Here is a 24,499-nt window from a genome sequence, read left to right as displayed (position 1 = left end):
CTTTCCTGTTTCTTTCTGCAGGCACTCAGCGCTATGAGTTTTCCTCTTAGCACAGCTTTCATTGTGTCCCATAAGTTTGGGTATGTTGTATCTTCATTTTCATTAAATTCTAAAAAGTTTTTAATTTCTTTCTTTATTTCTTCCTTGACCAGGTTATCATTGAGTAGAGCATTGTTCAATTTCCACGTATATGTGGGCATTCTTCCCTTATTGTTATTGAAGACCAGTTTTAGGCCGTGGTGGTCCAATAGCACACATGGGATTATTTCTATCTTTCTGTACCTGTTGATGCCCGTTTTTTGACCAATTATATGGTCAATTTTGGAGAAAGTACCATGAGGAGCTGAGAAGAAGGTATATCCTTTTGCTTTAGGATAGAATGTTCTATAAATATCCGTTAAGTCCATTTGGCTCATGACTTCTCTTAGTCTGTCGACATCACTGTTTAATTTCTGTTTCCATGATCTGTCCATTGATGAGAGTGGGGTGTTGAAATCTCCCACTATTATTGTGTGAGGTGCAATGTGTGTTTTGAGCTTTAGTAAGGTTTCTTTTACGTATGTAGTTGCCCTTGTATTTGGGGCATAGATATTTAGGATTGAGAGTTCATCTTGGTTGATTTTTCCTTTGATGAATATGAAGTGTCCTTCCTTATCTTTTTTGATGACTTTTAGTTGGAAATTGATTTTATTTGATATTAGAATGGCTACTCCAGCTTGCTTCTTCTGACCATTTGCTTGGAAAGTTGTTTTCCAGCCTTTCACTCTGAGGTAGTGTCTGTCTTTGTCTCTGAGGTGTGTTTCCTGTAGGCAGCAGAATGCAGGGTCCTCGTTGCGTATCCAGTTTGTTAATCTATGTCTTTTTATTGGGGAGTTGAGGCCATTGATATTGAGAGATATTAAGGAATAGTGATTATTGCTTCCCGTTATATTCATATTTGGATGTGAGGTTATGTTTGTGTGCGTTCATTCTCTTTGTTTTGTTGCCAAGACGATTAGTTTCTTGCTTCTTCTAGGGTATAGCTTGCCTCCTTATGTTGGGCTTTACCATTTATTATCCTTTGTAGTGCTGGATTTGTAGAAAGATATTGTGTAAATTTGGTTTTGTCATGGAATATCTTGGTTTCTCCATCAATGTTAATTGAGAGTTTTGCTGGATACAGTAACCTGGGCTGGCATTTGTGTTCTCTTAGGGTCTGTATGACATCAGTCCAGGATCTTCTGGCCTTCATAGTTTCTGGCGAGAAGTCTGGTGTGATTCTGATAGGTCTCCCTTTATATGTTACTTGACCTTTTTCCCTTACTGCTTTTAATATTCTTTCTTTATTTTGTGCATTTGGTGTTTTGACAATTATGTGACGGGAGGTGTTTCTTTTCTGGTCCAATCTATTTGGAGTTCTGTAGGCTTCTTGTATGTCTATGGGTATCTCTTTTTTTAGGTTAGGGAAGTTTTCTTCTATGATTTTGTTGAAGATATTTACTGGTCCTTTGAGCTGGGAGTCTTCACTCTCTTCTATACCTATTATCCTTAGGTTTGATCTTCTCATTGAGTCCTGGATTTCCTGTATGTTTTGGACCAGTAGCTTTTTCCGCTTTACATTATCTTTGACAGTTGAGTCAATGATTTCTATGGAATCTTCTGCTCCTGAGATTCTCTCTTCCATCTCTTGTATTCTGTTGGTGAAGCTTGTATCTACAGCTCCTTGTCTCTTCTTTTGGTTTTCTATATCCAGGGTTGTTTCCATGTGTTCTTTCTTGATTGCTTCTATTTCCATTTTTAATTCCTTCAACTGTTTGATTGTGTTTTCCTGGAATTCTTTCAGGGATTTTTGTGTCTCCTCTCTATGGGCTTCTACTTGTTTATTTATGTTTTCCTGGAATTCTTTCAGGGATTTTTGTGTCTCCTCTCTATGGGCTTCTACTTGTTTATTTATGTTTTCCTGGAATTCTTTCAGGGATTTTTGTGTCTCCTCTCTATGGGCTTCTACTTGTTTATTTATGTTTTCCTGGAATTCTTTCAGGGATTTTTGCGATTCTTTCAGGCATTTTTGCGATTCCTCTCTGTAGGCTTCTACTTGTTCTCTAAGGGAGTTCTTCACGTCTTTCTTGAAGTCCTCCAGCATCATGATCAAAAATGATTTTGAAACTAGATCTTGCTTTTCTGGTGTGTTTGGATATTCCATGTTTGTTTTGATGGGAGAATTGGGCTCCGATGGTGCCATGTAGTCTTGGTTTCTGTTGCTTGGGTTCCTGCGCTTGCCTCTCGCCATCAGATTATCTCTAGTGTTACTTTGTTCTGCTATTTCTGACAGTGGCTAGACTGTCCTATAAGCCTGTGTGTCAGGAGTGCTGTAGACCTGTTTTCCTCTCTTTCAGTCAGTTATGGGGACAGAGTGTTCTGCTTTCGGGCGTGTAGTTTTTCCTCTCTACAGGTCTTCAGCTGTTCCTGTGGGCCTGTGTCTTGAGTTCACCAGGCAGCTTTCTTGCAGCAGAAAAGTTGGTCTTACCTGTGGTCCCGAGGCTCAAGTTCGCTCGTGGGGTGCTGCTCACGGGCTCTCTGCAGCGGCAGCAACCAGGAAGACTTGTGCCGCCGTTTCCGGGAGCTTCAGTGCACCAGCGTTCCAGATGGTCTTTGGCTTTTTCCTCTGGCGTCTGAGATGTGTATGCAGAGAGCAGTCTCTTCTGGTTTCCCAGGCTTGTCTGCCTCTCTGAAGGTTCAGCTCTCCCTCCCACGGGATTTGGGTGCAGAGAACTGTTTATCCGGTCTGTTTCCTTCAGGTTCTGGCGGTGTCTCAGGTAGGGGTCCTGCCGCTCCTGGGCCCTCCCCCACGGGAGCCCAGAGGCCTTATACAGTTTCCTCTTGGGCCAGGGATGTGGGCAGGGGTGAGCAGTGTTGGTGGTCTCTTCCGCTCTGCAGCCTCAGGAGTGCCCACCTGACCAGGCGGTTGGGTCTCTCTCTCACCGGGTCTGGGGGCAGAGAGCTGCTGCGGGCCGGGATCCGCGGGTGTGGGACTTCCGGTAAACACAGAACGTGCCCGGTCCTAGAGGAATTCTGCTTCCGTGTGTCCAAAGCTCACCAGGCAGCTTTCTTGCAGCAGAAAGGTTGGTCTTACCTGTGGTCCCGGGGCTCAAGATCGCTCGTGGGGTGCTGCCCACGGGCTCTCTGCAGCGGCAGCAACCAGGAAGACCTGTGCCGCCGTTTCCGGGAGCTTCAGTGCACCAGGGTTCCAGATGGTCTTTGGCTTTTTCCTCTGGCGTCCGAGATGTGTGTGCAGAGAGCAGTCTCTTCTGGTTTCCCAGGCTTGTCTGCCTCTCTGAAGGTTCAGCTCTCCCTCCCACTGGATTTGGGTGCAGAGAACTGTTTATCCGGTCTGTTTCCCTCAGGTTCCGGCGGTGTCTCCTCTGTGACAGTTTTATAGAGCTTGGTACTGACTTTAAATTAAAATTATTGTTGCCTCCCATTAGATGGTGGAGTCTAGTGACCTGCCGATGTCGCAGCTTCTTCATGTCTCATACACGTCATCTTGTATTCACTATATAGGGCTGCACCAGACTAGCTCTTATAGTTGCTTTAATGTACAATTCTTATGTTATGTTCTGTATATACTCTTTATAGGAATCTTTCCTTCTTCAGATTCTTTCAGGAATCTTTTCCTTCTTCTGACACTTCCTCAGATCAAGTGTCAACTCTTCTTGGAAGTCATTTTAAGTCTCCAGCCGCCTAGCTGCCTATTTTTTTTTCTTTTTTCTTTTTTTTTTGGAGCTGGGGACCGAACCCAGGGCCTTGCGCTTGTTAGGCAAGCGCTCTACCACTGAGCTAAATCCCCAACCCCCCTAGCTGCCTATTAATAGGAACAGATAGCATACTGGTTATTACATTTCATGTCTCTCTTCTCCTGCTCTTTTAAGATCCTCAGTGGTAACAATCATGTCACTAGTATAAAGCGTTTACTTAAATGCTCTTGAAAGAACATCAGGTCTTCCAGATATGCTGTTGCCTGAATTCCTTTAGTAACCACTGCTCTGGATTCGGAAGCTTTAACCAAGTTTACTTTTAAAACTGTTAATAAGCCCATCTGTGAAATACTTTTGTGAGGTTTGCTTAGCTATTATGTGTTCTTGAGACCTGTTCTACATAGGTACATGCAGACAACTTATACAACTTCCACAGACATACCCTCACAGTGCAGTTGGGCCACTTGATTTCCCCTCCTCATGTTTTCTGACATGAAGCTCTCCAGATTTTTGTTTGTTGTTTTTCCTTAATAGCTAAAGAACCAAATAAGCCATTGACTCAATTATGCAGAGGTTTTCAGCTAAACAGATTTTACTTGGTGCCTACTATATGCCAGAAGTGCAGGTGAGAGCAGTTGTGGGGAAGACATACTAAAGGCCAGGCTCTTATTCACTCTGTCAGTACTGATCGATAGACAGACAGGCAGGCAGGCAGGCAGACAGGCAGGCCAAGATTATTTTTAATTACAATAATCCAAGGCCCTGGACCAGTTGATAGCAATAGGGATAGTAAAAACAGATACCATTCTGGGTCTGTTTTAAAGGTAGTATTTGGAGAATCTTTTAGATACAAAGAGGGAAACAAGAGTACAGGACCATTTCAAGGCTTTGGGCAAAAGTTAACTGAAGGGATGAAATTTGATACAGGGCTGGTGAGATGACTCAGAAGTTAAGAGCCCTGGCTGCTCTTCCAGAGGTCCTGAGTTCATTCCCAGCAAGCACAACCATCTATAGGGGGAATCTGGTGCCCTCTTCTGGCAGGTGGATGTGTGTGCAGCAGAGCACTCAGACATTAAATAAAAAAAAAAAAATAGATACGTGAGAATTGGGGTGAAGCTCAGTTAGGAGATTGCTCACCTAGTGTGCACAAAGCCCTGGTTTTATTCCCAGCAAGACATATACTGGGCATGGCAGCCCACATCTGCAATCCCAGCACTTGGGAAGCAAGAAAATCAGAAATTCAAGGTAATCCTTAGCTATGTAGTGAGAAAGCTAGCCTAGACTCTGTGAGAGCTTATCTTTTAAATAGATACACAGTGAGTTCTGGTAATAATAGAGAATTTGGTACTCATCTAACACCCTCCGAGATAATAATTAGAAACTTAGACCAAAATATATTAGATGATGCTGAAGAGTTTGACCCTGGAAAGAAAAGAATCATTCTTTTTTCTAAGAATCATTCTTTCATGGCTAAGATTTCTATTTTCATGATCATCTAAAAAAAAAAAGTACTGTAATTTAAGGTAACTAAATTCATGCAAAAACATACAGTTGTTTGGCTTCAGGTGTCAAAAGATTGTTTCAAGGATTCCAGAAAGACTGGAAATTGAGGAAACAAGAGTCTGGAACCTTCAGATTTCGTGTGAACTTCCCTGACATCTTTAACTGACTTTAGGTGCTTAGGCAAGGAGAAAAATTCAGAGAGGCTAATAAAAAGCAAAAGCTGAAATATGTAAAGAAGCAATGTATACGTAGCTTGAGCAGATTACAGCTCAAAGGGCGAGTTATCAATACAAATGCTTAAGGGATGGTAGCTAAGTTTGTTTCAGTATGCAGTGAGATGTTGACAGCTTGAAATAGGGAGCATAGTCAAGAGGGAGAATGGAATAGAAGTGTGCCCTAGGTCATCTGCGTCTAAGAAACAGACACAGTTTAAAGCTACTTTGAGGACTCAGTGGAAATATTAGTAATGAGGAGTAAAAGAAAGGGAACTCCGCAGAAACTCATTATAGGAAGAAATAAAATAGAAACAGTGGCATTGCCAGGTATGGAAGTGTTGGGGTCTGAGAATTGCCTGACCAACCACTCGGACATCAATCTCCGTCACATAGGACTGGTTTGTACAGTGCACACCCCAAGACTGATCCATCAGGGACATAGTCCAGATGCCGGAACTAAACTGCATCCCTCAGCTAGAGTTCTGAAAGCTACAAACATCTGGGCCAAGTTCTTCACCAGTCAGGATTTAGCAATAGGGTATATCCTTAACACCTACTCAAAATGGAAGTCTTATTCTAAATGGCTTTTTAAAAAAAGATTTATTCATTATTATGTGAGCACACTATAACTGTCTTCAGACACACCAGAAGAGGGCATTGGATCCCATGACAGATGGTTGAGCCACCATGTGGTTGCTGGGAATTGAACTCAGAACCTCTGGAAGAGCAGTCAGTGCTCTTAACCACTGAGCCATCTCTGCCGCCCTAAATGGCTTCTTATATTGTATAGGTGTCTCTTTTGTGTTGAGGTCCATCCCAGGAACAATTTATTAAGGCAAAAAAAACATTAAAAGCTCATACACATTCCCAAGTCCAGCAATTGCTGCCAGACAGTTGGCTTGGATTCAGGCTTGTTGTGGCTAACTATGCAAAGCAGCTCTGACTTCTATTGTGATTACTTTTCAAGAGCTCCAGAGCACAGAATTTAACAGAGTATGTAATCAACTCGGGCATAAGAAAGTTTTCTAGTAACAGCACATGAGAAAGTTTTTTTATAACACTAGTAACACACAAAATGACTGGTTAGAGAGGCAGCAATTACCTTAACAGATACTAAATGCCTTTAATTCCAGCTTTTGGGAGACAGACAGGTGTGTCTCTGAGTTCTAGACCACAGTGAGTTCTAAGCCAGTCAGGGATGTTTAGTGAGACCCTATCTCAAAAAGAACTGTAGAATTGAAATATGTAACACCTAAAATGAGAGAATGACTGGTTGGGTTTATTAGCCACAGGTACAAGAAGAAAAGTTCACTGATCTTAATAACACAGATCAGTGGAAATTAACCAGTGAGAGAAACAAAAAAGATTTGGGACATTTGCAAGATGAAGAAAACCATAGTAACTTACGAAACCATATCCAGCATGATGGGTATCTCAAGTAAAGACAAAGAGAGAAGGGAGATTTAAAGGGATAATGGCCTAAATAAATTCAAATTTTCATTTGGAAAAATCATCTTAAAGAACCAAGAAATGCAGTGAACTTGAAGTGTGATAAATGCCAAGGAAAGAACACCAAGGTATATGATAAGCAAAGATAAAATTTTGTAAACAGAAAGGATAAATTACTGTAATCTAGAAGAACAGCGGTGTGCTTGACTATTTACTTTTCCTAGAAAAAAAAGCAGAAACAAACAATGGAATGTGATCTCAAAATACTGTCAAAGAAAAAAATTCAACTTAGAAATATTCTAGTAAAAATTTTTCATCAAATATCAAAATATCCTTTCAATAAATAAAAGATGGGATTGACTGTAACAGTCCTCACTGTAGAAAGTTCTAAAGGAGCGCCTTCCAAGGTGAAGAGCACAGGAAGTGGTTGACACTTGTATAAATATAGAATGGTTTGCTTCAAATGTGACTGCTTAATACAAGATTTACAGCATTGAACTGTGGCTTTACAGCATATCTAAATATGAAATATGAGACAAGAGTGTCCTAACAGAAGGGGATGGGGGATTTCTTGTATCTTAGGAAAGAACATAAGAATAATTTTTTTTCTTTTTTTTTTTTTTTTCCGGAGCTGGGGACCGAACCCAGGGCCTTGCGCTTCCTAGGTAAGCGCTCTACCACTGAGCTAAATCCCCAGCCCCATAAGAATAATTTTTAAGTAGGCTATATAATGCCAAGTGTGGTGATACACATCTTTAATCCCAGCACTTGGGAAGCAGAGACTGTCAGATCTCTTTAAGTTCAGGGCCATCCTTGTTTACGTAGCCAGTTCCAAGGCAGCCAAAGCTACACAGTGAGACCCTGTCTGGAAACAGGACTATATGTTATAACTTAAGCTCAGAAAGTATCTAGAGATGTCAAGGGAGAGCAACAAAGTATCAGAAATCAGAACAGAGAGCAAGATAGTGGTTTACACTCAACAATATCCGTAATTACAGTAAGTGTAAGGAAACTATTTTAATGGAAACTGCCAGACTAGATATTCTAACAAACAAGATCTTATGAAATCCTTTCTATAGCATATGCATCTTAAATATGAAAACACAGATAGGTTGAAAGTAATTGGGTAGAAAAAAAGATGTTGTGAGGATAAACAGTTATACAGTAAAGCTCAGAACAGCTGCTCTCAGGTAGATGTAGACGGGGTCCAGGTGACTCAGAGCCTTCACAGTGCTGAGCATTTAAATTACCTGTTAATAGCTTGGTAATGTGTGTCAGGGGAAGACAGACTCAAGACAGACAAATCCATACTCATAATTGAATATAAATACTTTTCTCTAAGTAATTATCAAAATAGGCAAAAAAAATCAACAAAAATATAGAAATTTGAAACATCATACTCAATTATATTGATCTGATTCACGTGTAGAACATTACACCAAAAAGAATACACCATCTTTTCAATCAGATTGGAGAATTTACCAAATTAGACCAAATATTAAGTTTCAATATATAGCAGAAGTTAACATTGTATTAAATGTTCTCTTACAATTAATATAATATGTAGGAATGCCTTCCCCCAGGTATTTGGAAGTTAACCTACAGGGCAAAGAAATTGAGAAGTACTGTTGAGCTATAAATGATAATAAAACTATAACAAACTCAGCCAAGTTTATAGAATATGGCTAAAGCAGTGCTTACTGAAAATTAATGTGTATACCCATGTGTTTTGTGTACATATATGTCTGATGCCTGGTATCCCAGGACACCAGAAGAGGTGCCGGATCCTTAGGAATTAGAGTTGTGGGTGTTTGTGAGCTTCCACATAGGTGCTGGAGGGATTGAACGCCAGTGCTCATAACCACTGACTCATCACTCCATCCCCCAGCAAAGAACATCCTTAAGACCCTGGGTTAGGCAAAGATTTCTTATATCTATATCAAAGGTATAGTTCATGAAACAAAATATTAGTAAGTTGAACTCCATCACTAATCAAAACAGGAGATTCCCAGGGCAAGTCATCTAACCAGGCTAGCTGAAACTGGTGAGATCCCTCAGTAAGGAGCCCTGCCTCGTAAATACAGGGGAGCACTATTGAGAAGATACACTATGTCAACTTCAGGCATCTCCATTTTCTGTAATCGTACACATTTACACACACACACACACACACACACACACACACACACACATTTAGAGAATGAAAAATACCAAGTAACTAAAACAAAATACTTTAAGAGGCTATAAGGATGACTCAGTTAGGAGCACTGGCTGCTTTTGCAGAGGACTCAGGCTCAGTTCCCAGCACCCACATGATTGCTCACACCCATCCATAACCCCAGTTTCATAGGGGCCTCTGCTGAGCTCTGCTGATGCCCTCTGCTGAGCTCTGAGTTCTGTGGGCACCAGGCACATATACCCACACACACAACAAATAAAACTACAAAGAAAATACTTTCAAAACATTTACCTGATAAAATTTGTATCCAGGATTTTTTTTTTACTTAAAGGACAGTAAACATTAACAAGGCTAATAAACACACAAAAGATATTAAAATGATTAACCATAAATCATAAAACTGTTTGATAGCAGTTCTGTGCTTGATTATCTGCCCAAAAGACTTGAAAGCAGATGCCCAAAGAGACTTGATCAGTGGGTGTTTAGGTGAGCGTTATTTGTAGTAGCAAAAACTGGGACCAACCTAATGTCTGTCCATCCACTGATGAGCATGTTCAATCCATGCAGTAGAACACTTTGTCTCCTTTACATATCTTTTAATGGTTTTCTGTGGTTTGATTTCTTTACCCAACATAACTTCTTATATAACCTGTCTTTTTCCTGGATTCGTTACAATTTTACAGGAATAATTCCTTGTATTTTCAAAATAAGTGGTTTGCTGATGCTGTTTTTGTTGTTGTTGTTGTTATTCAAGTCTTTACATGTACCATGACATTTTTATCCTTATTGTTTAATGAGCCTCAGGACTTCAAAGTTATAATACTCTGTCTGACTTATGGCCGTACCACCTTGAGTTTTCTATTCTTGACTTACCTGAGAAAATAAGCAGGCCCCTAACTTGGTTAGTAGTTAGATGGAAAACCAGCTAGGAATAACAGGTGCTGTAAGCTTAAATATATATATGATATATACATATCATACATACATATATATCATACATATGTGTATATATATTTATAATACTCCATTGTTTACTATCTTTCATTGTTGCTAGTGAAAATTTTTATAACAATCTGATTATTAAACTTTTGATCCTTCTCCCTGGAAACTCTTGTAACGTTTCTTTAGTAAGTTTTGCTATTTTATGACATATAATTTAGAAATTTTTCTTTTTTTTTTTTCTTCTATTCCTGCTTAACACTTGGTAGATCTTTCCATTTAAAGATTCCGTATCTTTTTCTCAAGAGCATTTAGTCACTTGTCAGCACTTCTAAGTCCTATGAGCCTAAGCTTGTACATTGTGTTTCTGTGTCATTCTGTGCTGTATTTTTGGGAATTTCTTGGAAAGATCATTTGTTCCTAACTTACATTGTAATTTACTCCATTATCATGGTTAACAGAAATTAGCCTTCATAGTGTAAAAACAGATAGATGTTCCTTAGAGCATCTAACACTTGCAGTATTAGAATCTATTGCAAAATGAATAAAAACAAGTATGTGTATGTTGTAAATTATCTAACAAATTTAAAGAAAGAATATTTTTAAATTCTCTGGCTAGAGCTCTGATGTCCTGTACAGTTGGTACCCAACATATAATGTCTCCTTTGTCCCCCAACTCATTACACTTCTGATCCCTCAGATGTTATCCTGTATGTGTGTCTGTCCTTCAGAATGCTAATGTCCTTATCTATTTGGTAATCGCTGTGACAGTTTGCTCATCTTGTGTTCTACAATTCATTTACCTACCTTGAAGGGGTTCAGTAACATACTGAATGGTCAGGAGGGAGGGGCAGTTGCCACATTGCACTGCCCTGCAACCCCCTGCTGCATTGGCCTGCGTAGTGTATGTTTAGCCTAGCTATTCCAGATGGAGCTCCCTCATCTGTTAGTTCAGCCTGCTGTGTCCACTGACACTGGTTTGCAGCTCTCCTGACTCCTCCCCTGTGGCTTCCATCAGCATTTCCTTCCTGCCCCACCTTTTACCCCATCGTGTTATCTTGTCTGCTCCCAGGAGAATGCTGAAGAGCTTTTCACTTGTTCCCAGGGATGATTGGTATTTGTTGAATGTTGTTTCCACGGGGAAGTTCTCTCTAACCTCCCAATTTCAAGTAACTTTCCAGTTACATTCTGTTACATCTCTTCAGTTTATTTTCATCATAGTGTTCATCTCTAGTTAATATTTCTCCACCAGTCTTTTTAGAACGCAATAAAAATTTCACTAGGAACCTGTTTTCTGTTTATTGTTCTGTCTTAAATTATTAGGACAGTACCTGGCATATAGTAGACATCCAGTGTATATCTTTTAAAAAAATTATATGTCATGTCTGAATCAACTTAAATTTTAGGCTTTGTACCAGGAAAGTTACTGAACAACTATTTTGTATTAATGTTTTTATTTACAGCAAAAACAAAATCACAGTTAACCAGACACTGTTCTTTGTCAAAAAAAGTCGCAGCATTACTTCCTCGAATAGTGTAAAATAGAATGTTCTTAGCTTCTTATATTTCAACCTGCACGTCCTTAAAAAAAGTTGAGGAAGAAGTAAAAACAAAGCTTGATACTATAAAAACACCATCACAAAATGACAGAAGTCAGAACTGTATTTGTCACTAGCTTTGTCTGTAACAGGATGAGGGACAGATAACCCACGCTGTACTGACATTCATCATCCCAGAGGAGGCCCTTTGACAAACTCCAGTTCTCTTGCCTACGTCTTAAAACCTGTAAAGGGTTAAGGATTCCATCTGAAATCAATTCTCACCCTGTCTCCAGCAGCTCCTAAGTAAGCTGTAGTACTTAGTAGTAGTAACAAAGTCTGCAGTTTAAAACATGCTTTGGAGCTAGCAGCATGGGTCAGAGGGTGCAGGGCCTTGCCACCAAGGTTGGCAAGCAGTTCACTGTCCCCACCTGATAGAAGAAAACTGATGTCATGTTTTCCCATACATGAACTGTGGTGCATGTACATGCACCTACACACACAGACACCAAAATAAAATGTAATTTTTTAAAAATTTAAACAAGGCTGCCCATGGTGGCACACACTTTTAATTCCAGCACTGTGTTCCAGGACAGCCAAAAGAGACCTTCTCTCAAAAAGCAAGATAAATAAATAGAGAAAAACTTAAAAATTCAGGACTAAATAGTTATCTCAATGGTTGAAAGCACCTGTTTTTGCTCAGTTTCTACCACCAACATGGTGGCTAGCAACCATTTGTAACTCCAGTCCCAAGAGATTGAAAGCCCTCCTCTGGCTTTTTGGGGTTGTTTGTTTACTTTTTTGAGGGCACTGGGCACATACGTGGTACACTCACACATATGCGTAGGAGTAGAGATAGATCAGTGCTAGAGCTCTTGTCTAACATGCATCATGCTTTGGGTTTGGTTCCTTGCACATACGCACACACTAAATGTTGTTGTTTTGAGGGCTAATCCTATAAATATTTAGTTGGCAAGACAGACAGGACTCTACATCATAGTCTATTCTCAGTGGTCAGAGCTCTTCAGCCGGGGCCTCTCAGGGGCTCTCTCACCAGACGCGTTGGTCCTTCAGCCTCCACTTACTTAGTGTTGCGAAGTTGTAATCATATAGGAAATAATTGTCTATATAGAGACCAGACTTACATGCTTTTCCTTGAAAATGTTTTCAGCTGTATGGTAAAAGGCAAGGACAAAGCCATCAAAGTGCTCATCCATGTTATACACAAACCGTCCAGAAGTCTATGCAGATACACAGAAGAAGGACATGCTTCTGTCAGCTAGTGGAATAACCTACAGAATTGGCATCTCACCTTCGCGGTTATTACAGTAATTCTTTTAATTTTGTCGTCTCTCATTATTCAGGCAAAGATGCAATTTACACTATTCCAGTAAAGAACATTCTTGCTGTGGAAAAACTGGAAGAAAGCTCTTTCAACAAGAAAAATGTAAGTTGTATAAATATTGATGCATTTTAAATCATCATGTGTAAGTCATTTCAGTATTTACCATTCAGGCCTCTCAGTAATGTCCCAACTCAAGTCAGCTGTTGCCACTCAGCTGGTGCAGGACCCTCCAGTCCCCGGGATGGCTCTTTATTCCTTACCACCCCACACTGACTTGTAGGTCCTCCCACTTTCTCCTGAATCTAAAATCACCTTTGTTGTTCTTACTCAGATAGTGGCCCTCTGCACATGGACTTTAGCACCATTGACTAAGATGGTCTTTGGTAGGACCTGCTCAGTGTGACAGTTCTTTAAGACACATTAGCAGCCATTTCTTAGCCAAGCAAGCTAGGTCTCCTTCTAAGTGCTTTTTCAGTTTGTGTATTATATGTCGTTTTTAAGGCTTCTCTAACTTTTTATCTTAACTGCCAATGAAGATGTTCCAAGTGATCCATACGGAGAAAACGCTGTACATCCAAGCGAATAACTGTGTGGAAGCTAATGAGTGGATCGACATGCTGTGCAGGGTGAGCAGGTGCAACCACAACAGGCTCAGCTCCTTCCACCCGTCAGCATATCTCAACGGAAACTGGCTCTGCTGCCAGGAGACCAGTGAAGGCACACCAGGCTGCAAGCCATGCACTGCGTGAGTAACTCAGTGGTGAAAGAAATTGTGATCCGCAGCCCCTGACCGCCTGTGGACGGGTCTGAGAGCACAGTGCTAAAGAAAAGTAGCTGGACACAAAGGCCACACACTGTGGAAACGTTTCTGTAAACCGTGTCTAGGAAGGCTCGGCTGTTGCCTCATGGTAGAGCGTCTCCCTGACACAAGGGCTTTGGTTGAACCCTAGTACCACAAAAGTAAAATATATAAAGTAAATTACTATAGACACAAGTGTAAACTAGTGGTGGCCAGGGACTAGATGGGCTGTTGCCTTTTATTATTGATGCATTGTTTTGTAGGTTATAAAAATGTTTTTATTGGGACTGGAGAGCATTAGCACTGCTGCTCTTGTAGAAAGAAGACCCAAGTTTTGTTCCAAAACCTATGGGAGTCTAGCTCCAGGGCACAGGTTGAATACCCTCTTCTAGCCTCTGCAGACTTACGTGTGCATGTATGTACATATGCACACACACACACAGATATACATATACACATTAAAAATATTTTACTTAAATCCTCTTCGAGACTTGAGTTCTTAACAACCAGACCTTGGGATCCTGTTGAACTATCTCAGAAATTAGTTTCTGAAGTCTCTTTTGCAAAATTCTAATTCTAGTTTTAAACTCAATTCATCAAAAATCTTTCTAATGTTAACAAATAATTTTTCCAATATCCTTAATTTTCTTTCTATTATAGAGGCATCCCTGCAGACATCCAGATAGATATTGATGAAGACAGAGAAACAGAAAGAATTTACTCCGTTTTTACCCTCAGTTTACTTAAACTGCAGAAGATGGAAGGTAAACACACACTCTACACTTATAAAACCATTATTTTTCATTACTAATTTCTGGGGTTATTTCTTTGACTTTTTAAAAAGTTAAAAATATTTATAGATTTCCTAAGTTACTGATAATGAAGTTTACAAACCCTCAAAGGAGGAGTTTATCTTATCTATTCATGAAATTAAATAATTATTCTTTTTTTTTTCAGAGCTGGGGACCGAACCCAGGGCCTTGCACTAGCTAGGCAAGCGCTCTACCACTGAGCTAAATCCCCAACCCCTATAATTATTCTTATGTAAATGTGATTGTTCTGTGTCGTAAAATTGATATAATATAGTCACTTGTGCTCTTGTCAAAGAAACTCCCTTTAAATCTTCAAATTTTTTAAATTGTACTACAGATGACATTTGTGGAACTTACTTTTCTGATCGGAGATTCACTGTTCCTTACAGAGGCTTGTGGGTCTATAGCTGTATATCAGGGGCCACAGAAAGAACCTGGTTATTCTAAGTTCACCATCGAGGATTCTGTCGCAACCTTTAAGACAATTCAGCAAATAAAAAGCACCATAGAGAAACTAGATGAACCTCATGAGAAATACAGGAAGAAAAGATCGAGTAGTGCAAAATACGGAAGCAAGTAAGTGTCCTCAGGCTCCGCTCCCCTCACCTGCCAGGCCTCGCCTTCCCGTGTGCATGCTTCCCTGCCCCTCCCTTGGTCGTCTTCAGTCCAGCTGTCTTTACATTGGGGCTGGACTTCATCACTGCTTTGAATGGCGTGGTCAGTTGTAATTCACTCTGAATAGTTCGTAGCTCTTTCTTTTTGTTGTCTCCTTTATATTCTCACAATACAGCATATTTATAATGAATACCAAAAGAGCAAGCTGTCGCAGTGCATAGAAGCATTTGAAGGTTGGTTTCAGGTGCTGCTGCTCAGATGAAAAGGATGAGCTGGCTGCCTAAAGACAGCAACCACTGACAGCACAGGGACTTGTTCCTCTCAGGACACCACACCCCACACCCCACAGTAGCCACCCTGTCAGCTGGCCTGCTCCCAGCAGCAGTAGCAAACTCCTGAGGGAAGTTTTCAGTCTCAACAGTGAAGACCAACCTTATGTAGTGCAGCCACTGAGCACTGTCACTGGGACTTCCCCACTGACATAATCCTGAACCTTTACTCTAAACTACCATCAGAGGAGCCACAGTGGGTCTGAGCCCCATTTTCTTTTTTAAGACAATATCCATAGGGAGAAAAATAAAAGACTATTCCCTCCCTGGTCTGAGAAAAGAAATTTGTCTACAGTAAACCCCCCAGCATTCCCTGGCACACAGCATTCAAAGTGTGATCAAGGACCTGCTAGTTATACAGTCGATGGGGAGGGTTTTAAAAAGTTCATGGGGGCTGGAGAGATGGCTCAGCGGTTAAGAGCACCCGACTGCTCTTCCAGAGGTCATGAGTTCAATTCCCAGCAACCACATGGTGGCTCACAACCATCTGTAAAGAGATCCGATGCCCTCTTCTGGTGTGTCTGAAGACAGCTACAGTGTACTTATATATAATAAATAAATAAATCTTTAAAAAAAAAAAAAAAAGTTCATGGACCAGCAAATAACAGTATTTTCCACAGTGTCTGCTCCTCTGTCATTGATCCTCATACCAGCCTAGCATGCTTTCATCCTACTTTATAGGTAGAAAATTGAGATGCAAGGAAGATAAATGATTGCCCAAGATCTTAGTGGGAGGACTCTAAATTCTTGTTGCACTATTTTAAATAGTCTTTGAAAATTATATTGGTTAGTACTTTTATATTTCTGAATAAGAAAAAATCAGCTTTATTGATACAAATACATTCTTCTTTGGTAGAAAGCTTGACGCTTTACAAAGGTTGTGTTGCAAACATCCTAATTCTGTATTTTCTTCATTACTATAATTGAGTATCTTTCAACAAAAGTTAATTTTGAAGTCCTTCGAAGTTCCTAGCCAAGACTCGACCATCCTTAAATTGTACCCTGTGCAACCACATGGTGGCTCACAACCATCTGTAATGGGACCTGATGCTCTGAAGACAGCAACAGTGTACTCACATAAAATAAATCTTTAAAAAAAACTCAGCTGGGTTTACCGGAAGTCCCACACCCGAGGATCCTGGCCCGCAGCAGCTCTCTGCTCCCAAACCCCGTGGGAGAGAGACCTCACCGCCTGATCAGGTGGGCACTCCTGAGGCTGCAGAGCGGAGGAGACCACCAACACTGCCCACCCCTGCCCACATCCCTGGCCCAAGAGGCAACTGTATAAGGCCTCTGGGTTCCCGTAGGGGAGGGCCCAGGAGCGGCAGGACCCCTGCGCCCGAGACACCGCCGGAACCTGAAGGAAACAGACCGGATAAACAGTTCTCTGCACCCAAATCCCGTGGGAGGGAGAGCTAAACCTTCAGAGAGGCGGACACGCCTGGGAAACCAGAAGAGACTGCACTCTGTGCACATCCAGACGCCAGAGGAAAACACCAAACGTCATCTGGAACCCTGGTGCACGGAGGCTCCCGGAAAGAACGGCGCAGATCTTCCCGGTTGCTGCCGCCGCGGAAAGGACTTAGGCAGTACCCCACAAGCAAACTTGAGCCTTGGAACCGCAGGTAGGACCAACTTTTCCCCTGCAAGAAACCTGCCTGGTGAACTCAAGACACAGGCCCACAGGAACAGCTGAAGACCTGTAGAGAGGAAAAACTACACACCCGAAAGCAGAACACTCTGTCCCCATAACTGGCTGAAAGAAAACAGGAAAACAGGTCTACAGCACTCCTGACACACAGGCTTATAGGACAGTCTAGCCACTGTCAGAAATAGCAGAACAAAGTAACACTAGAGATAATCTGATGGCGAGAGGCAAGCGCAGGAACCCAAGCAACAGAAACCAAGACTACATGGCATCATCGGAGCCCAATTCTCCCACCAAAGCAAACACGGAATATCCAAACACACCAGAAAAGCAAGATCTAGTTTCAAAATCATATTTGATCATGATGCTGGAGGACTTCAAGAAAGACATAAAGAACTCCCTTAGAGAACAAGTAGAAGCCTACAGAGAGGAATCGCAAAAATCCCTGAAAGAATTCCAGGAAAACACAATCAAACAGTTGAAGGAATTAAAAATGGAAATAGAAGCAATCAAGAAAGAACACATGGAAACAACCCTGGACATAGAAAATCAAAAGAAAAGACAAGGAGCTGTAGATACAAGCTTCACCAACAGAATACAAGAGATGGAAGAGAGAATCTCGGGAGCAGAAGATTCCATAGAAATCATTGACTCAACTGTCAAAGATAATGTAAAGCGGAAAAAGCTACTGGTCCAAAACATACAGGAAATCCAGGACTCAATGAGAAGATCAAACCTAAGGATAATAGGTATAGAAGAGAGTGAAGACTCCCAGCTCAAAGGACCAGTAAATATCTTCAACAAAATCATAGAAGAAAACTTCCCTAACCTAAAAAAAGAGATACCCATAGGCATACAAGAAGCCTACAGAACTCCAAATAGATTGGACCAGAAAAGAAACACCTCCCGTCACATAATTGTCAAAACACCAAATGCACAAAATAAAGAAAGAATATTAAAAGCAGTAAGGGAAAAAGGTCAAGTAACATATAAAGGCAGACCTATCAGAATCACACCAGACTTTTCGCCAGAAACTATGAAGGCCAGAAGATCCTGGACAGATGTCATACAGACCCTAAGAGAACACAAATGCCAGCCCAGGTTACTGTATCCTGCAAAACTCTCAATTAACATAGATGGAGAAACCAAGATATTCCATGACAAAACCAAATTTACACAATATCTTTCTACAAATCCAGCACTACAAAGGATAATGCCCAACATAAGGAGGCAAGCTATACCCTAGAAGAAGCAAGAAACTAATCGTCTTGGCAACAAAACAAAGAGAATGAAAGCACATAAACATAACCTCACATCCAAATATGAATATAACAGGAAGCAATAATCACTATTCCTTAATATCTCTCAACATCAATGGCCTCAACTCCCCAATAAAAAGACATAGATTAACAAACTGGATATGCAATGAGGACCCTGCATTCTGCTGCCTACAGGAAACACACCTCAGAGACAAAGACAGACACTACCTCAGAGTAAAAGGCTGGAAAACAACTTTCCAAGCAAATGGTCAGAAGAAGCAAGCTGGAGTAGCCATTCTAATATCAAATAAAATCAATTTTCAATTAAAAGTCATCAAAAAAGATAAGGAAGGACACTTCATATTCATCAAAGGAAAAATCCACCAAGATGAACTCTCAATCCTCATCTTCAATTGGTTTATATACAAGTGTGCAATTTCTAGGCTTGAAAGTAAAATGATGCTATCTGGTGCTGGATAGAGGAGCCTTATTTTTTATTATGGCAGCTTGCTATTTTTCTAACATGGTGATTTGGTTGAACACAATAAAGTACAGTAGAAACTGATCTCCCCCTCTTCCTGGATGAGTGAGGAGATGATTAAATGTTGATGTCAGCATCCTTGAGCATATTCAGATGAGCTTCTGCTTCTGTTGAAAAGGATGCTGTGTTTGATTGTGGTCCGAAGCTTTGAAGCACTACTTGGCATCTCCTTCCTTGGAGGTCTCACTGTTTAAACATAACAGATTTGATAGCTTGTTGGTAAGGTGAGGTCCAGCTTGTCTCCACTAGGTCATCTTCCTGTGAATCCGGTGGTTATACGGTTTTGTTCTAGGGATATTTCATTTTTTTAATAACGGTTTTAGCTGACATTCATGGAGAGAATGAATCCTTAGAACTGTGCCACTAGTGAAAGGAAATCCTGTCTAGAGTATGTTTCTTTACAAAGCTGTGTCACACCATCCTTTGGGCCCTCTGCTGGAAAAGTAGAATCAAGCCTCAAATAATGCCTTTTAAATTGTATCCTCTAGTATTATAGATGTAGGACAGTACTGTATCATACCTCTGTGGATGTAAAATAGCTTGTACCTGCTTTATGATACGTAGTAGTGACCGTGCTTTATCAGAGCTGTTTTTAATGATGTTGCTCAGAATGTTTTCTTTCCAGATGATGATTGAGAAGCTAATTTAAAAAAAGAAAATGGTGCCAGATACCCCAAGAGTAACAGAACTGTGCTGTTTTCTCGGGTTTTGTTTTTTTACTTTTTTTTTTTTTAATGGAGTATGCTGGATGTCTCTACAGTTTTGTTCAGATGACTGCAGAACCTGGAAAAGCTGTTGCTGCTGTTGATGCATAACACACTGCTATTATTGGTCTTTTTATATAAATATAAATATATATATACAGAAAAAAAATAAAAAAATAAAAAAATAAAAAAATAAAAAAATAAAAAACTCAGCTGGTGATGGCACTCTTGCCCACTGCCCCTTGCAGTGTTCTTCATACATACTGTTTCTTTCTTTATTTCGGGGAGGACTTGGGCTAAGAAAATAGCTTGGCGTTAGTGTGATTGCCTCACATACAGTTCCCAGCACTGGGGAAGGGTGGGAGTGGGACCACAGTGAACAGACCTTTAGACTATAAATATTTTGCTTATTTTCTTCTCCTATATTATCATGTGAGCTCTATGTATTCTGTGTCTGTTTTGTTCAGTACTGTACCATTAGATTCTAGAATAGTGCTTGAAACATAATACGTGATCAATAAGACTTGTTGAATTAATAAAACAAAACTCAGCATGAACAGTGAAGGAAAATGAAGAGTGCTCAGAGGGTTCTGTATCTGTCACATTGTTAATTTGTGTATTTAAAGAGTATTTTCCTTTTACTGTTTTGTAGGGAAAATCCAATTGTGGGAAAAATATCATAGTGTTTGATCAACTGACGGAGAACTGGAAAATACTCTTATCATCAAGTTTTTCAATTCACCCCATTTGTTCCAGTGTGTAAGAGCAGACATTGGCTTTGAAGACACCTGCTCTTGCAATGTATTTAATATTTAATGATTGAAATTAACTGGGGATCCTGATACTGATGTGTTTATTACTAAAGAATTTGAAAACCAAGATTTCCTTCATAGCCATGCATCCAAATCCATGTCTCTGCAACTTCCTTTCAACAGAAAGGATCTTTCTAAGGAACGTTCCCAAGAAGCTTTGTAATAAGGGAGCACTTGCTAGCAAGAAGCCATCTCTACTTGGAGCACTCCTGTGTCACTCACTACCATCAGTGCCTGCCCTGTGCTGCCAACATTGAGCTTCCAGAGAATTCCAGCTCCTTGTCAGTTCGGAACTTTTCATTAAGTTCATCTGGACCTTCAATCTTTACAAAAAGAAAAGAAAAAAGAAAAGAAAACCTTTTTCCTCTGTTGTATTAGCCATTACAGGTTAGAGAAAGACACAAAAACGCCAGCAAACCATTGAAAGCTGGTGGGTGTCTCTCCTGGTCCTGGGTGTGAGCGTGCTCAGCTGTCAGGGAATGTGTGCTCCTGTGTGCACCATGTTTACATTGGGATGAGTGATGGTGCAGGAGACAATGGACCACTAAAGTGCTCTCCGTTGTTTAACTGTCAGGTACTCATTTTCTTAATTAGAGAATTCAGTTTAGCACTCCTCCTGAGGGCATCTCTTCCCAACCAGAGAAGCAGTGATAGTGAGGAGATCACTTGCCGTTGCCTTCTGCCCCACATCATAGTAAGGGTGTGTAAGGATGCCCTCCGTAGTGTTAGGTCCTGCTCTAACTCGAGAACGGTCACTTGGCGCACTTTAATAATCTGGCACATTCCAGATTGTAGTTTGGATACTCAGTAGTATCTATCTTTTGATCAGTTGAATGATCAGTGTTTAAATATCAAACAGTGCTTTCCTGAAAATGTTGATATTGTATTGCTGTTTCCTCATTGCCTGCTAGCCAAGGGGAGTTAGGAGCAGCAACTGTTGGAATTCCTGTTTTTCCTGACTCTACTTGGTCCTAAACCCTAACTGTAAATAAGCAGTTGAAGCAAGTGCACCCTGAAGAGGAGTGATACACTTGGCTTCCTCAGTATTAAAACCATGGTACTTACTTGTCATTTTAATTCAGAACATTTTCTGATGTGGTACTTTGAACCTTGGGGTATTTACATATGTTCCTGTTGAAAACTGTGACTTATTAGTGTAAGTCTTAACTAGCTGTGATCTTCTGTTTCATTGAACTTAAGCTGTATTTCAGAATATATTTACCAATTATGTTGTTGCTGGGTAATTATTTTTACTTCCTTATTAGGTATTTCTTCTAAAGATCATTAACACAGAATTGTCCCATTAAAAAATCATGACTGATTTTTTTATTTTTTAAAAAATGACTTTTAAGTCAGTACTGGCCTACATTGTGCTATATTGTGACTCTCTGTGTATACTAAAGTTTAAAAGACTCCTTTAAATCTGACAAACTTATAGATCTAATTAATTATACTGTTATAGATGTTTTTTAAAAAGATTAACCATTTAATAAATCTCTCATGAACCTCGTATTAAAATACCTACTTAGATTCTCCAAAATGTCTACCTGAAAAGGGCGAGAGCTGGGGACATTAAAGAGTTCAGGTCTCTTGAGTGGTTTCCAATAATCTGTTGGTTGTTTTATTTAGAGTCTTTCTCCCCCACCCCAACCCCCAAAAAGATGATTTCCTAATGATTTCTTCTTGTTTTTTTGAGACATAGTCTCACTATGTAGTCCTGGCTGGCCTAGAACTCATAGAAATCCATCTGCCTCTGCATCCTGGATGCTGGGATTAAATGTGTACACCACTACAACCAACCCACCTAACATTTCTAATATCAAACTCCAATTACAAATATTTTTAATGATCATAGGATCGAAGGGGCCAAAGCTGTATGCATGTATAATTCTGAGAGCTCAATATTGTAGTTCTTTTATTCACATGACCCTTTAAGCAGCCAGCCTGACTGGAATCAATTAGCCAGCTTGGCACAGTATAAAAAGAGAAACATAAAACTAATTTTCCTTCTAAGTCTTCCAATCAGAGGTTACGTCCACAGGACCCTAAGACAATCAAAGCCCTTTTAGGGGCCTTCTGCTCTGCTCTGCTCTAATCTGCTCTGCTCTGCTCTTTTAGTACTTGGACTCTTAACTCCATGAGCTCCTTTCTCTGCCTTTTACTAAGAGCATTGAAAAAGCATATATCTATGAAAGGACAGAGAGGGCAGAAGATGACGGGCAGACTCAGCATGGATACTCACCTGCCCCGACTCCAGGTGGAGCCGTGTTTATCCATTGAGACGGCACTGATCTGCTGGGTGCTTTGTTTAGCTTGTTTTAAATTGTCATGGGATAAGACACTGGGCAACTGCAAAGGTTTCTTTACTCCCAGGAATATAATTTATCAAATCAAACTATTTTGTTTACCAAAGAACTATGTTTTTAATATCACAGGTAATAGCTAAGCATAAAAACTGGGCTCTTATTTTCCCAACAAAAAACATCATGTGACTGATGGCTGGGGTTTTGTTTGTGTTTCCAAGGCCTGATTGCATTCTTTTACTGGAAAAGTTCATTCAAGCTAGGTTTTAAAAAACAGATTTCTTTTAAGTGAGCGCACCTTCTAAACTGCTCTAGAGTCTATGGAGTCTCCTATAAAGATAGTCTCAGCAGAGCTTTCCAGTGTCCTCACATCTGTGACAAATGCAAGACTCATTCTAGAGTTAAATGACTGATCATGGTTGATGTTACCTGCTTCCATTTTTAACTTGGGAATTAATATGTTGCTAGTTAATACTGGTTTTTACAGTGTCTTCGTTTGAAAATGTAAGTTATCAGAACGTAATATAGTGAATTTGTGTAACCATGTTGTATTGTTGAGAATGTATTTTTATTTAAATTTTATTTTCTTATGAAGAGTATTATAAAAATTAAAAGCTTTTGTAACTGTCATTTGAAATAACTCAAATAAAGTAGAAGAGTCCTGTCTGCTCTCTGTGAGATCATCCATTCTGTTCCCTGTGAGACCTTCCTGTCTGTCCTCTGTGAGACCGTCCTGTCTGTCCTCTGTGAGACCGTCCTGTCTGTCCTCTGTGAGACCGTCCTGTCTGTCCTCTGTGAGGCTGTCCTGTCTGTCCTCTGTGAGACCGTCCTGTCTGTCTTCTGTGAGATCATCCTGTCTGTCCTCTGTGAGACCGTCCTGTCTGTCCTCTGTGAGACCGTCCTGTCTGTCCTCTGTGAGACCGTCCTGTCTGTCCTCTGTGAGGCCGTCCTGTCTGTCTTCTGTGAGATCATCCTGTCTGTCCTCTGTGAGACCGTCCTGTCTGTCCTCTGTGAGGCCGTCCTGTCTGTCTTCTGTGAGATCATCCTGTCTGTCCTCTGTGAGACCGTCCTGTCTGTCCTCTGTGAGGCCGTCCTGTCTGTCCTCTGTGAGGCCATCCTGTCTGTCCTCTGTGAGGCTGTCCTGTCTGTCCTCTTAGAGACCGTCCTGTCTGTCCTCTGTGAGGCCGTCCTGTCTGTCCTCTGTGAGACCGCCCTGTCTGTCTTCTGTGAGATCATCCTGTCTGTCCTCTTAGAGACCGTCCTGTCTGTCCTCTGTGAGGCCGTCCTGTCTGTCCTCTGTGAGACTGTCCTGTCTGTCCTCTGTGAGGCCGTCCTGTCTGTCCTCTGTGAGGACGTCCTGTCTGTTCCCTGTGAGACCGTCCTGTCTGTCCTTTGTGAGACCGTCCTGTCTGTTCCCTGTGAGACCGTCCTGTCTGTCCTCTGTGAGGCCGTCCTGTCTGTCCTCTGTGAGACCGTCCTGTCTGTCCTCTGTGAGATCGTCCTGTCTGTCCTCTGTGAGGCCGTCCTGTCTGTCCTCTGTGAGGCCGTCCTGTCTGTCCTCTGTGAGGCCGTCCTGTCTGTCCTCTGTGAGACCGTCCTGTCTGTCTTCTGTGAGGACGTCCTGTCTGTCCTCTGTGAGACCGTCCTGTCTGTTCCCTGTGAGACCGTCCTGTCTGTCCTGTATGAGACCGTCCTGTCTGTCCTCTGTGAGGCTGTCCTGTCTGTCCTCTGTGAGACCGTCCTGTCTGTCCTCTGTGAGATCATCCTGTCTGTCC

General features: G+C 40.9%; 1 protein-coding gene across 2 annotated transcripts in view; it reads left to right on the top strand.

The window, feature by feature from the left end:
• Positions 1-23,390, top strand: part of Rasa2 (RAS p21 protein activator 2) — a 119,031-nt gene extending 95,641 nt beyond the window's left edge. Inside the window, exons 20-24 of one of the 2 annotated variants that reach the window (XM_087560558.1) lie at positions 12,922-13,004; positions 13,439-13,647; positions 14,362-14,465; positions 14,903-15,089; positions 20,262-23,390. In XM_087560558.1, the coding sequence (XP_087416684.1) occupies positions 12,922-13,004; positions 13,439-13,647; positions 14,362-14,465; positions 14,903-15,089; positions 20,262-20,292 (614 nt within the window). In that variant the 3' untranslated portion in view covers positions 20,293-23,390. 2 annotated transcript variants of the gene reach the window in all.
• The last annotated feature ends 1,109 nt before the right edge of the window (positions 23,391-24,499 follow it).

The sequence above is a fragment of the Rattus norvegicus genome, chromosome 8 (assembly GCF_021556685.1).
Source record: "Rattus norvegicus strain SHRSP/BbbUtx chromosome 8, alternate assembly SHRSP_T2T, whole genome shotgun sequence".
Lineage (NCBI taxonomy): Eukaryota > Metazoa > Chordata > Mammalia > Rodentia > Muridae > Rattus > Rattus norvegicus.
The sequence above is the reverse complement of the archived record's forward strand: the minus strand, read 5'-3'. Positions and strand labels throughout refer to the sequence as shown.